This window comes from Sciurus carolinensis, chromosome 16, assembly GCF_902686445.1.
Source record: "Sciurus carolinensis chromosome 16, mSciCar1.2, whole genome shotgun sequence".
NCBI classification, from domain to species: Eukaryota; Metazoa; Chordata; class Mammalia; order Rodentia; family Sciuridae; genus Sciurus; species Sciurus carolinensis.
The window spans coordinates 58,474,883-58,490,364 of NC_062228.1; the positions used below are offsets into that span (position 1 = coordinate 58,474,883).

General features: G+C 39.9%; 1 protein-coding gene across 1 annotated transcript in view; it reads right to left on the minus strand.

The window, feature by feature from the left end:
* Positions 1-15,482, minus strand: part of Tsks (testis specific serine kinase substrate) — a 29,232-nt gene that overhangs the window by 4,022 nt on the left and 9,728 nt on the right. Inside the window, exons 3-5 of the mRNA XM_047530077.1 lie at positions 929-1,024; positions 643-726; positions 287-370 (exon numbers count right to left, since the gene is read on the minus strand). Coding sequence (XP_047386033.1) covers positions 287-370; positions 643-726; positions 929-1,024 — 264 coding nt within the window. The remainder of the gene's footprint in view (positions 1-286; positions 371-642; positions 727-928; positions 1,025-15,482) is intronic.

Consider the following 15,482-nt stretch of genomic DNA (forward strand, 5'->3'; position numbering starts at 1 on the left):
GAAGAACGACAGAAACTTTTTCAATATTTTGTTGGAAAATAAGCGAGCATGTAAGCAGGACCGGCATTCTCAAAGTCCAGCTCAAGTCTCTCTCTCTGGTATCGGAGTCCCCGTTCTGCGTGTGGAAGCCTTCTTCCAATCTCCCTTATTAGTAGATTCTAAGTGCGACCATGAAGGCAGGGGCAGTGTCATGGTGGTGGTGGCAGCAGGACAGGAACTCCCAGCTGCAGTGTCCCCCAAGTCCCTCAAGTGTCCAATCCTCCCACAAATCCCAGGACCCCCTTACCTCCAATAGGGCGGAGTTCTGCTTCAAGACGTTGGTTTTGATTTCAGCATCTTCCACCGACCGGGTCACCTTCCGGCAGTTCTCCTGGGTCAGGACACCAGGGCGGGGGCCCTGCCTTCCCATTCCAGTTCCGCTCCCTACCCTTAGGCTGGCTATTTCCAAGCAGGCTCCATCCCACAGGCAGAACACACCCACTTACTCGTCCTGTTCCCTTGGCCAAAGGACTGGCTTATGGCCTCGCCAGACCTGCGCTACGCTGCTACTCGCCTCCTCCCTTCTCTCTGGCGTCTAGGACTCCATTCTTCCCCTCTTCCTCCCACCCTCTTCTCACCCCACTCCTGCCCCTCCTGGCTCACCTTGAGTTGACTACAGTACCCTTCCAACTCTTCAGCCTCTTGCCGCCTTCTCTCTAGATTCTCGCTCAGCACGGAACACTCGCTCTGGAGCAGGAAAGAGAAGGGTTACCAAGGGCAACGGGGACAGCCCAGGGAAGGGAGATCTGGGCTTAGGAATGCCCCTTTCTCTCCTGAGTCTCAAGCTTCCCAACTGGGCTACGGCTGCATTGGGTAGGAAATAGCCTGTATCTAAGAGGGGAGCTTGGTCCTGGAGGAAGAGGTCTTGGGGAAGGGGAGGTTCTCATACCTGCAGGGTCTGCACGTGCTGATTAACCCGGGTGGTCTTTTCCTTCAAACTGGTGATAGAGTCTTTGGCCCGGACCAATCCACTGTTGACCCCACTCTAGGGAAGAATGGGAGAGAGTGGTTTAGGGGGGATGCAGAGGCTCTGTTTACACCGATTTTGCCCTGGAACAATGTGTGGCTTAGGACAGGAGTGGCACTTCTTGGATCCTTAGTCTGCTTGTTTGGTAAACCCAAGTGTGGACTAATTTTCTTCATGGTATACTGGGAGAAGAATGAATAGGATTGAAGGAGGAGTGAGGGGCAAGGATAGGTTGTTAAGACAGGTAGGGGAAGGAAATTGATACCCTCGGGGTCAATATAAAAAGATAGACATGTGTGCGTGCGGGCACGCGAGTGTGTGTGTGTGTGTGTGTGTGTACTGGGGGTTGATCCCCAGACCTTTCTGTAAATTTTATTTTGAGATAGGGTCTCACTAATTTGCTGAGGCTGGCCTCAAACTTAATGATCCTTCTGCCTCAGTCTCTCAAGTAGCTGGAATGACAGGCATGCATGCGCTACCACACCAGGAAAAACACACAGTTAAAATACATGCTTGGCCTGGTGTGGTGGCCATGCCTATAATCCCAGCGGCTGGGGAGGCTGAGGCAGGAGGATGGCGCATACAAGGCCAGCCTCAGCAGCTTAGCAAGGTGCTAAGCAACTCAGTGAGATCCTGTCTTTCAATAAAATACAAAATAGGGCTGAGGATGTGGCTCAGTGGCCGAGTGCCCCTGAGTTTAATCACCAGTACCCCAAAACACAAACAAAACCCACATGTTCTGACATTATCTCCAAGAACTTTTCAGATTATGAGCATTACTCTCCACCAGCCAAGCATTCACACATATTTTATTCTTAACAACCACATCCTGTGAGGTTCTACAGCCCACTTTGCAAGTGGGTCTTGGAGGGGTGACATTCCTTGTACTACCAGCTACACAACACATTAGGTGACCTTAATTTAAACTCCGAAACTTCGTCTTAAACCATGACACCATGTGGCCTCTGATCATTTATTTCTTTTTTTTTTTTTTTTTTTTTTTCCGGGTGCTGGGGTCATTTATTTCTTAAAAATTTTGTGATACTTGGGATTGAACCCAGAGGTGCTCTACCATTAAGTGACATCTCCAGTCCTTTTTATTTTGGGAAGGAGGGTACTATGAGTTGAACTCAAAGGTGTTTGTTTGATCACTGAGCCACATCCCCAGTCCCTTTTTTATCTTTTATTTTCAGACAGGATCTCACTAAGTTGCTAAAGCTGGCTTTGACTTTGTGATCCTCCTCCCTCAGCCTCCTGAGTAGCTGAGACTATGGACGCATGCCATCAAAACTTTATATCACCAAAAAATCCTTTGTGACCTCTGCCAATCTATGGTTTCAAGGAGGAGACACGTGGCAGGCTCTATTCTTCCCATAGAAGCCTTAGGGTCACACAGGATTGCCACTCAGAGACTACATTTCCCAGGCTCCCTTGTAACTAAGTGTGGCCAAGGGGTTAAGTTCTGGTGCATGGAACATGGATGAAGGAGTAAAAACTTCTCCCTTTCTCTCTTCTCACTGACTGGGATGCAAAGCTGACAGCTGTCTTGGACCAGCAGATGGAGGCCCAGCGCCTGAATCCTCCACACTGAAGCCACCCACTCCATTCTAACACCTACAAAGACTTTTATAGGTCAGACAGTTTCTTCTGTCTTGTGCAAACTGAGTAATTTTGTGTCTTTTTGTTACAACAAATTTGTAAATTAATCACTGCATTTTGTCTTTTTTTTTTTTTTTTTTGTACTATGGATTTAATCCAGAGGCAATTTACCACTGTGTTATATCTCCACCACTTTTATTTTTTATTTTGAAACAGGATCTTACTAAGTTGTTTAGTGCCTTGCTAAGTTGCTGAAGCTGGCCTTGAACTTGCAATCCTCCTGTCTCAGCCGCCATGCCTGGGCTATAATTATATTCTTTTAAAAAAATTTTAAAATTTGTTCTAATTAGTTATACCTGACAGTAGAATGTGTTTTGATACACTGTACACAAATGGAACTTAACTTTTCGTTCCTCTGGCTGTACATGGTGCTGAGTCACACCAGTAGTGTAATCATACATGTATACAAGGTAATAATGTCTGTCTCATTCTCCCATCCTTCCCATCCCCACCACCCCACCCCTCCCCTCACTCCCCTCTGCATAATCCAAAGTTCCTTCATTCTTCCCCCACCAACATCTCACTGTGAATCAGCATCCACTCATCAGAGAAAACATTCAGCCTTTGGTTTTGGGGGATTGGTTTATATCACTTAGCATGATATTCTCCAGTTCCATCCATTTACCTGCAAATGCCATAATTTCATTCTTCTTTAAGGCTGAGTAATACTCCATTATGTATATGTACCACAGTTTCTTTATACATTCATCAGTTGAAGGGCACCTAGGTTGGTTCATAGTTTAGCTATTGTGAATTGAACTGCTGAGTCATAAGTAGAAATCCCAGAGTCCCCTCACAGCCAGGTATGGCCCTGTGAACAATTCCACCAGTGGGAGTAAGTGAACTTGATGTGGGTGTTGTCTACTGTGCCCACGGCTAGGCATGTTTTTTTTTCCCCCGTTTTTCCTAAATGGCTGGAAGGTGGTGGTGAGAACTGCAGTCTAGAAGTGACTGAACAACCAGGACACAGGAGCTGGTGGTGACTTGCTGCATCTGAAGAACAATGCAGTTGGACTTGCTGAAACTCTTATATAAAAATAAACTGTCTTGCAGAGTGCAGCAGCACACGCCTGTTATCCCAGGGGCTTGGGAGGCTGAGGTAGGAGGATCTCAAGTTCAAGGCCAGCCTCAGCAACTCAGTGAGGCCCTGAACAAGTTAGTGAGACCCTGTCTCAAAATAAAAAAAAAAAAGGGCTGGGGATGTGGCTCAGTGGTTAAGTGCTATTGGGTTCAATCCCAACCCGCCCCCCTTCCAAAAAAGCTGTCTTGCTTAAACTAGTTATTTTGGTTTCTTCCACACTTGGAGAGAAAGTGAGAACAAGTTTTTCCCTTGTGAGATGGGGAAGACAATACATTGCATGATTGCTCTGGAGAGCAAGTGTAATAAGAAACATTGTGTTAATGTGATGTCAGCAAGATGGCCTAGAAGAAGCTACAAAATTCCACACCTCCATTGAAAGAATGAAAAAAATTGGGAAAAACCCATAAGAATCAGTGCTCTGGAAATTAACCAAAGGTTTGTCACAACTTGAGCATTTATTCAAAAAAAAGTAATGACTCTTGATGAAAACAGCAAGTTTTGTGGAGTTTAAATTTACCTTAGACCCTAGCTCAAAAATAACTTTGGAAATGCCAGCCCGCCCAGGCCCAGCCCTGTGCGGATCTCCAGTGTCCCACACAGCACTGCGGCTCCCCACCTACCAAGGCTTTGGAATGCCTCTGCTGACATCTATCATCCCTGATGGGGATATGCCTTCTTTAGTTGGGGCAGGTCCCATCCTGGGACACCTGCTGGAGACTAGAGTCTCATTATTAAGTACCTTTCATGCATCAGGCTACTAAAGACTGAGAGGTTTGAATAGCATATTACGGTTTTGTTGTAGGTTTTTTTCTTCTTTTTATTTTTTATTTTATTTTTTTATTTTTATCACTTTCTCTATTTTCCTCTTATTTACCTGTTTCCTCGGAGTCTCTTTCTCCCTTTTCTCATGCTAACAACCAACTTCTTTTGATTCCGCTTTCACTCATCCTATGATCTAGTACCTCTATATTCCCACATCTTACCTCATTAACATTAGGTCCTATCCCCTCCCCATGTTCTTTGTTCACCATTAGAAATTGTAGACCTATTGCAAACCTATTGTTTATGCTGCAGATAATAATTGAACTCAAAATCTCTGTTTATTAAAATAATACTGTTAACATTGTAAAGGGGGCTATTTGGTTTAAGGGTGCATGCTGTTTGTATTGGGTACTGTGATCTCCTCCTTAAAGGCGAAGCATTGGAAACCTGTAGGGACACTATAAACCTATGGGGGGAAACTAATACCTCGGCTGCACACTGCTAGAGGGGAAGATACACAAATAACATGAAAAAACAAGGGAAGAAAACACCCCAAACAAACCAAGATGCTATAGTAATAGAATCCACTGACAAAAATGTCAGAAAAGGAGTTCAAAATGAACATAACTAAAAGGATCCATGAAGTAAAGGATGATATAAGAGAGCAAATGAAGGCAATGAATGATCACTTCAATAAACAATTAAAAGAGCAAATGCAAGAAGCAAAAGATCATTTCAATAAAGAGATACAGATTCTGGTGGGGAGGGGAACAGAAATCCTTAAAATGAAGGAAATAATAAACCAAATTCAAAACTCAATAGAAAGCATCACCAACAGACTAGATCACATGGAAGACAGAACCTCAGACAATGAAGACAAAATTTTTAATCTTGAAAATAAAGTTGGGCTGGGATGTGGCTCAGTGGTAGAGCGCTTGCCTAGCATGCATAAGGAACTGGGCTTAATTCTCAGCATCGTATATAAATAAATAAATAATAAAGGTCCATCAAGAACTAAAAAAATATTAAAAGAAAGAAAGTTGACCACCCAGGAAAGATGATAAGAAATCATGAACAGAACCTCCAAGAATTATGGGATAATGTGAAAAGATTAAATTTAAGAATTATTGGGATTGAGGAAGACTCAGAGATACAAACCAAAGGAATAAACAACCCATTCAATGAAATAATATCAGAAAATTTCCCAAAGTTGTAGAATGAAATGGAAAAACAAATATAAGAGGCTTATGGAACACCAAATGTACAAAATTACAACCAATCCACACCAAGGCACATTATAATGAAAATGCTCAACATACAAAATAAAGATAAAATTTTAAAGGCTGTGAGAGAAAAGTATCAGGTTACATATAAGGGGAAACCAATATGGATATCCACAGATTTCTCAGCCCACACCCTAAAAGCTAGAAGGGCCTGGAACAACATTTCAAGCTCTGAAAGAATGTGGATGCCAACCAAGAATCCTATACCCAGCAAAATCCTATACCTCCAGATTTGAAGACAAAATAAAATCCTTCCATGATAAACAAAAGTTAAAAGAATTTATAAATAGAAAGCCTGCACTACAGAACATTCTCAGCAAAATATTCCATGAGGAGGAAATGAAAAACAACAATGAAAGTCAGCAAAGGGAGGAGCTATACTAAAGGAAAAGCCAATCACAGGAGAAACCAAGTCAAGTTAAAAACCAAAAATAAGCCAATATAAACAGGAAAGCAAATAATATCTCAATAATAACCCTGAATGTTAAAGGCCTAAATTCATGAATCAAAAGACTTAGACTGGAAGACTGGATTTTAAGAAAGACCCAACAATATACTGCCATCAAGAGACTCGTCTCATAGGAAAAGACATCCACAGACTGAAGGTGAAAGAATGGAAAAAAACAAACCACACACAGGGACTCAGTAAAAAAACAGGGGTCTCCATCCTCATATCAGATAAAGTGAACTTCAAGTCAAAGTTAATCAGAAGAGATAAAGGAGGATATTTCATACTGCTTAAGGGAAACATAAATCAACAAGAAATAACAACTGTAAATATTTATGCCCCAAACAATGGAGCATCTATGTATGGCAAACAAATCCTTCTCAATTTCGGGAATCAAATAGACCACAACACAATAATAGTGGGTGACTTTAACACACCTCTCTCACCACTGGATAGATCTTCCAAACAAAACTGAACAAAAAAACCGTAGAACTCAATAATACAATCAATAATTTAGACTAACAGACATATATACTCCATCCATCAACAAGAGAATACACTTTTTTGTGGCAGCACATGGACCCTTCTCCAATATAGACCATATGTTATGCCACAAAGTAACTCTTAGCAAATACAAAAAAATAGAGATTCTACCTTGTATTCAATCATATCATAATGGAATGAAATTAGAAATCAATGATAAAACAATAAATAGAAACTACACCAACACCTGGAGACTAAACAGCACACTATTGAATGATGCATTGATAGCAGAAGACATCAGGGAGGAGAAAAAAAATCTTAATGTAAACAAGAACAATGATGCAACATGTCAAAATCTCTGGGACACTATGAAAGCAGTAGTAAGAGGAAAATTCATTGCATGGAGTGCATTCAATAAAAGAATAAAAAGTCAACAAATAAATGACCTAACATTACATCTCAAAGTCCTAGAAAAAGAACAGATCAACACCAAAAGTAGTAGAACCCTGCTACTTTTTTTCAGAGCTGAAATCAATTAAATAGAAACAAAAGGAACAATTGAAAAAATGAAAAAACAGAAAGTTGGTTCTTTGAAAAAATAAACAAAATTGATAAACCCCTAGCCACACTAATGAAGAAGAGAGAAAAAACTCAAATTACTAAAATTCATGATGAAAAAGGAAATATCACAATAGACACTATTGAAATACAAAATATAATTAGAAGCTATTTTGAAAATCTATACTTCAACAAAGTAGAACGTCTTGAATACATTGACAAATTTCTAGAGATATGTGATCCACCCAAACTGAATCAAGAGGACAAACAGAATTGAAACAGATCAATTTCAAGCAATGAAATAGAAGAAGCCATCAAAAGCCTACCAACCAAGAAAAGCCTGGGACCAGATGAATTCTCAGTCGAATTCTACAAGACCTTCAAAGAAGAACTAATATTAATACTCCTCAAAGTATTCCATGAAATAGAAAAGGAGGGAATCCTTCCAAACTCATTCTGTGAAGTTAGTATCACCCTGATACCAAAAGCAGACAAAGACACATCAAGGAAAGAAATCTTCAGACCAATATCCCTGATGAACATAGATGTAAACATTCTTAACAAAATTCTGCCAAATCACATACAAAACATATTAAGAAGATAGTGCACCATGATCAACTGAGTTTAATCCCAGGGATGCAAGGTTGTTTCAACATCTGGAAATCAATAAGTGTAACTCTTCACATCAATAGACTTAAAGTTAAGAATCATGTGATTATTTCAATAGATGCAGAAAAAAGCATTTGAATACAGCACCCCTCCTTGCTCAAAACACTAGAAAAAGTAGGGATAGTAGAAACATACCTCAACATTGTAAAGGCTATCTATGCTAAGCCCAAGGTTAACATCATTCTCAATGGAGGAAAAACTGAAAGTATTCCCCCTAAAAACTGGAACAACGCAGGGATGCCCTCTTTCACCATTTCTATTCAACATCGTCCTTGAAACTCTAGCCAGAACAATTAGACAGACCAAAGAAATTAAAAGAATATGAATAGGAAAAGAAGAACTCAAACTATCACTATTTGCCCACAACATTATTCTATATTTAGAGGATCCAAAAAATTCCACCAGAAAACTTTTAGAACTAATAAATGAATTCAGCAAAGTAGAAGGATATAAAATCGATATGTGTAAATCTAATGCATTTCTATTCATAAGTGATGAATCCTCTGAAAGAGAAATAAGGAAAACTACCCCATTCACAATAGCCTCCAAATATAAAATAAAATATTTGGGAATCAATCTAACAAAAGAGGTGAAAGACCTCTACAATGAGAACTACAGCACACTAAAGAAAGAAATTAAAGAAAACCTTAGAAGATGGAAGAATCTCCCATGTTCTTGGATAGGCAGAATTAATATTGTCAAAATGGCCATACTACCTAAAGTGCTATACAGATTCAATGCAATTCCAATTAAAATCCCAATGACATACCTCATAGAAAGAGAGAAGTTCACTTGGAAGAATAAGAGACCTAGAATAGATAAAGCAATCCTTAGCAGGAAGAGTGATGCAGGAGGTATAACAGTACCAGACCTTCAACTACACTACAAAGCCCTAGTAACAAAAACGGCATGGTATTGGCACCAACATAGACATGTAGACCAATGGTACAGAATAGAGGACACAGAGACAAGTCCACATAAAAAGAGTTATCTCATACTAGACAAAGGTGCCAAAAACATACAATGGAGAAAAGATAACATCTTCAACAAATGGTGCTGGGAAAACTGGAAATTCATATGCCGCAAAATGAAATTAAACCTCTATCTCTCTTGCCCTGCACAAAACTCAACTCAAAATGGATCAAGGACCTCGGAATTAGACCAGAGACCCTGCACCAAAGAGAAGAAAAAGTAGGCCTGAATCTTCATCATGTCAGCTTAGGACCAGATTTCCTTAACAAGACTCCCAAAGCACAACAAATAAAAGCAAGAATCAATAAATGAGATGGATTCAAACTAAAAAGCTTTATCTCAGAGCAAAGGAAACAATTAACAATGTGAAGAGGGCTGGGGAGATAGCTCAGTTGGTAGAGTGCTTGCCTTGCATGCACAAGGCCTGGGTTTGATCCCCAGCACCGCAAAAAAAAAAAAAAAAAAAAAAAAAAACAATGTGAAGAGAGAGCCTACAGAGTGGGAGAAAATCTTCACCACATGCACTTCAGACAGAGCACTAATCTCCAGAATTTATAAAGAACTCAAAAAACTTTACACCAAAAATACAAATAACCCAATCAATATATGGGTTAAGGAACTGGACAGATACTTCACAGAAGAAGACAATACAGGCAATTAACAAATACAGGAAAAAGTGTTCAACATCTCTAGTAATTAGAGAAATGCAAATTAAAACTACCCTAAGATTTCATCTCACTCCAATTAGAATGACTATTATCAAGAATACAAGCAACAATAGGTGTTAACACCGGGGGGTTGCCCGGAGGAAGAGGAGAAGCGAGGCGGGATGCTTGGTCTAGGAGTGACTGCATCAGAGCCACAGGCGGTTGCCAGAGGAGGAGGCGAGTGGTGAGTTGATTGCACTCAAAGCGACCGCTCCTGAACACCGGTGGCCTGCCTGGAGGAGGAGCGCGGTGGGTCACTTGGTCTTGGAGCCACCGCCCCTGAACACCCGGGGGGCTACCCTGAGGGGGAGGAGGAGGAACAGGGCGGGTCACTTGGGCTTGGAGTGACTGCCTAGGGCTACGGGAGGTTGGTGGGAGGAGGAGACTCGAAGTGAGTTGCTTGGACTCCTAGTGACTGCGTCGGAAACCGGGCTGCTGTCCGGTGGGGGAGGTGTGTGGCGGGTCTCTGGGTATCGGAGCTATTGTACGGGGCTCTAGGTGGCGGCTCAGAGGAGGGGCCGCATAGCCAGGCGATTAGGTGCAGAGTAGGGTCCCAGGAGCTAGGTGGCTTCTTGCTGGAAGAGTGGCACAGAGACACGCCTAGGGGCGGAGCGAAGTTTCCAGGACTGCGGGCAGATTATCTGGGAGAGGCAGCCTAAGGAGACTCGCCTGCGGAGGGTGAGGCTCCCAGGCCCAGGAGGTAGGTCCGGGCCCCTGGGAACATTGCAGAGGAAGACAGCCCAGCCCAGGCGGTAGTTGTAGATTGAGGGGAACCTCTAGGAGGGGAACTGACGAGTGAGATGTTCCCACCGAGTGAGTCTTCCCTACCGGGAGAGGTTTTCCCACAGGGACGGTTAAACCAGAGACACAGGCACAAATAGGCCTTGCCTCAGCCCGCAGCCTAGTTCCCCGTTGGATGACCATTGGTCAACAAGTGGAGATACCTCTGACCACTAGCAGGGAATATACGCCACCTGAGGGTCACCACCCTAGAGAGGCAGCTTCTTCGTGGAGCTCCGCATTATCAACTTCCTCCAAGACTTCAGGCTACTGAAGGATAAGAGGGGATATACTAGCAATCTTCAGGGACATTATAAGTCGATAGAGGAAATCTGCAATATCTTAATGACCCACTGATTCCTGAACAATATGAGAAAACAAGGGAAGAAAATGCCCCAAACAAATCTAGATGTTACATCAATAGAATCCAACGACAGCATGGCAGAAGAAATGACAGAAAGGGAGTTCAGAATGTACCTAATTAAAATGATTAGGGAAGCAAACGATGAAATGAAAGAGCAAATGCAGGCATTGAATGATGAGATGAAAGAGCAAATGCAGGCATTGAATGATCACACCAATCGACAGTTAACAGAGCAAATTCAGGAAGCAAAAGATCATTTCAATAAAGAGTTAGAGATATTGAAAAAAAACCAAACAGAAATCCTTGAAATGAAGGAAACAATAAACCAAATTAAGAACTCCATAGAAAGCATAACCAATAGGATAGAACACCTGGAAGACAGAACTTCAGATATTGAAGACAAAATATTTAACCTCGAAAACAAAGTTGAACAAACAGAGAAGATGGTAAGAAATCATGAACAGAATCTGCAAGAACTATGGGATATCATGAAAAGGCCAAATTTGAGAATTATTGGGATTGAGGAAGGCTTAGAGAAACAAACCAAAGGAATGAACAATCTATTCAATGAAATATCAGAAAATTTCCCAAGTCTGAAGAATGAAATGGAAAATCAAGTTCAAGAGGCTTATAGGACTTCAAATACACAAAATTACAACAGACCCACACCAAGGCACATTATAATCAAAATACCTAACATACAAAATAAAGACAGAATTTTAAAGGCTGTGAGAGAAAAGAACCAAATTACATTCAGGGGGAAACCAATACGGATATCAGCAGATTTTTCAATCCAGACCCTAAAAGCTAGAAGGGCCTGGAACAACATTTTTCAAGCTCTGAAAGAAAATGGATGCCAACCAAGAATCTTATACCCAGCAAAGCTTACCTTCAAATTTGACGATGAAATAAAATCTTTCCATGATAAACAAAAGCTAAAAGAATTTACAAAAAGAAAGCCAGCATTACAGAACATTCTCAGCAAAATATTTCATGAGGAAGAAATAAAAAACAAAGAAGCAAATCAGCAAAGGGAGGAATTATCCTAAAGGAACTGTCAAAAAAAGGAGGAACCAAGATGTGTCAAAAAATATATAAATAAATAAATAAAATTTTAAATATGAACCAAATGACCGGGAATACAAATCATATCTCAATAATAACCCTGAATGTTAATGGCCTGAATTCATCAATCAAAAGACATAGACTGGCACATTGGATTAAAAAGAAAGATCCAACAATATGTTGCCTGCAAGAGATTCACCTCATACAAAGAGATACCCATAGACTAAAGGTGAAAGGATGGGGAAAAACATACCATGCACATGGACTCAGCAAAAAAGCTGGGGTATCCATCCTCATTTCAGATAATGTGGACTTCAAGCCAATGTCAGTCAGAAGGGATAAGGAAGGACATTTCATACTGCTTAAGGGAAGCATAAATCAGCAAGATATAACAATCATAAACATCTATGCCCCAAACAGTGGCTCATCCATGTATGTTAAACAAATCCTTCTCAATTTTAGAAACCAAATAGACCATAACACAATAATACTAGGTGATTTTAACACGCCTCTCTCACCACTGGACAGATCTTCCAAACCAAAATTGAACAAAGAAACCATAGATCTCAATAACACAATCAATAATTTAGACTTAACAGACATTTATAGAATATACCATCCAACCAAGAGCGAATACACTTTCTTCTCAGCAGCACATGGATCCTTCTCTAAAATAGACCATATATTATGCCACAAAGCTAATGTCAGCAAATACAAGAAGATAGAGACACTACCTTGTATTCTATCAGATCATAATGGATTGAAGTTAGAAATAAATGAAAGAGTAAAAAACAGAAACTACTCCAACACCTGGAGATTAAACAATATGCTATTATAGGATGAATGGATAACAGAAGATATTAGGAAGGAAATTTAAAAATTCTTAGAGGTAAACGAGAACAAAGAAACATCATATCAAAATCTCTGGGACACTATGAAAGTAGTACTTAGAGGAAGATTTATTTCATGGAGTGCATTTAATAAAAGAAGTAAAACTCAAAAAATAAACGACCTAACACTACAGCTCAAAGCCCTAGAAAAAGAAGAACAGACCAACACCAAAAGTAGTAGAGGACAGGAAATAGTCAAACTCAGAGCTGAAATCAACGAAATTGAAACAAAAGAAACAATACAAAAAATTGACAAAATAAATAGTTGGTTCTTCGAAAAAATAAACAAAATTGATAAATCTTTAGCCACACTAACAAAGAGAAGACGAGAGAAAACCCAAATCACTAAAATTCGGAATGAACAAGGAAATATCACAACAGACACGACTGAAATACAAAACATAATTAGAAGCTATTTTGAAAATCTATACTCCAACAAAATAGAAAATTTCGAAGATATCAACAGGTTTCTAGAGACATATGAATTGCCTAAACTCAACAAGGAGGACATACACAATTTAAATAGACCAATTTCAAGTAATGAAATAGAAGAAGTCATCAAAAGCCTACCAACAAAGAAAAGTCCAGGACCAGATGGGTTCTCAGCCGAGTTCTACAAAACTTTTAAAGAAGAGCTCATTCCAATGCTTCTCAAAGTATTCCATAAAATAGAAGAGGAGGGAACCCTCCCAAACTCATTCTATGAAGCCAATATTATCCTGATACCTAAACCAGACAGAGACACATCGAGGAAAGAAAATTTCAGACCAATATCCTTAATGAACATCGACGCAAAAATTCTCAACAAAATTTTAGCAAATCGCATACAAAAACATATTAAAAAGATAGTGCACCATGATCAAGTGGGTTTCATCCCAGGGATGCAAGGTTGGTTCAACATCAGGAAATCAATAAATGTAATTCACCATATCAATAGACTTAAAGTCAAGAATCACATGATTATTTCGATAGATGCAGAAAAAGCATTTGATAAAATACAGCATCCCTTCATGCTCAAAACACTAGAAAAAATAGGGATAGTGGGAACATTCCTTAACATTGTAAAGGCCATCTACGCTAAGCCCATGGCTAATATTATTCTAAATGGTGAAAAACTGAAAGCATTCCCTCTAAAAACTGGAACAAGGCAGGGATGCCCTCTTTCACCACTTCTATTCAATATTGTCCTTGAAACTCTAGCCAGAGCAATTAGAAAGACCAAAGAAATTAAAGGGATACAAATAGGAAAAGAAGAACTCAAACTATCCCTATTTGCTGATGATATGATTGTATACTTAGAGGAACCAGGAAATTCTACCAGAAAACTGTTAGATCTCATAAGTGAATTCAGTAAAGTAGCGGGATATAAGATCAATGCACATAAATCTAAGGCATTTCCATACATAAGCGATGAATCTTCAGAAAGAGAAATTAGGAAAACTACCCCATTCACAATAGCTTCAAAAAAAATAAAATACTTGGGAATCAATCTCATAAAAGAGGTGAAAGACCTCCACAATGAGAACTACAGAACACTAAAGAAAGAAATTAAAGAAAACCTTAGAAGATGGAAAGATCTCCCATGTTCTTGGGTAGGAAGAATTAATATTGTCAAAATGGCCATACTACCAAAAGTGCTATACAGATTTAATGCAATTCCAATTAAAATCCCAATGATGTACCTTACAGAAATAGAGCAAGAAATTATGAAATTCATCTGGAAGAATAAAAAACCCAGAATAGCTAAAGCAATCCTTGGCAGAAAGAGTGAAGCAGGGGGTATCGCAATACCAAATCTTCAACTCTACTACAAAGCAATAGTAACAAAAACGGCATGGTATTGGTACCAAAATAGAAAGGTGGATCAATGGTACAGAATAGAGGACACGGACACAAACCCAAATAAATACAATTTTCTCATACTAGACAAAGGGGCCAAATATATGCAATGGAGAAAAGACAGCCTCTTCAACAAATGGTGCTGGGAGAATTGGAAATCCATATGCAACAGAATGAAACTAAACCCATATCTCTCACCATACACGAAACTAAACTCAAAATGGATTAAGGACCTTGGAATCAGACCAGAGACCCTGCATCTTATAGAAGAAAAAGTAGGTCCAGAGCTTCAACATGTCGGCTTAGGACCAGACTTCCTCAACAGGACTCCCATAGCACAAGAAATAAAAGCAAGAATTAATAACTGGGATAGATTCAAACTAAAAAGCTTTCTCTCAGCAAAGGAAACTATCAGCAATGCGAAGAAAGAGCCTACAGAGTGGGAGAAAATCTTTGCCAATCATACTTCAGATAGAGCGCTAATCTCCAGAATCTATAAAGAACTCAAAAAACTCTACACCAAGAATGCAAGTAATCCAATCGACAAATGGGCTAAGGAAATGAATAGACACTTTACAGAAGAAGATCTACAAGCAATCAACAAACATATGGAAAAATGTTCAACATCTCTAGTAATAAGAGAAATGCAAATCAAAACCACCCTAAGATTCCATCTCACCCCAATTAGAATGGCGATTATCAAGAATACAAGCAACAACAGGTGTTGGCGAGGATGTGGGGAAAAAGGTACACTCATACATTGCTGGTGGGGCTGCAAATTAGTGCAGCCACTCTGGAAAGCAGTGTGGAGATTCCTTAGAAAACTTGGAATGGAACCACCATTTGACCCAGCTATCCCACTCCTTGGCCTATACCCAAAGGATTTAAAATCAGCATATTACAGAGATACAGCCAC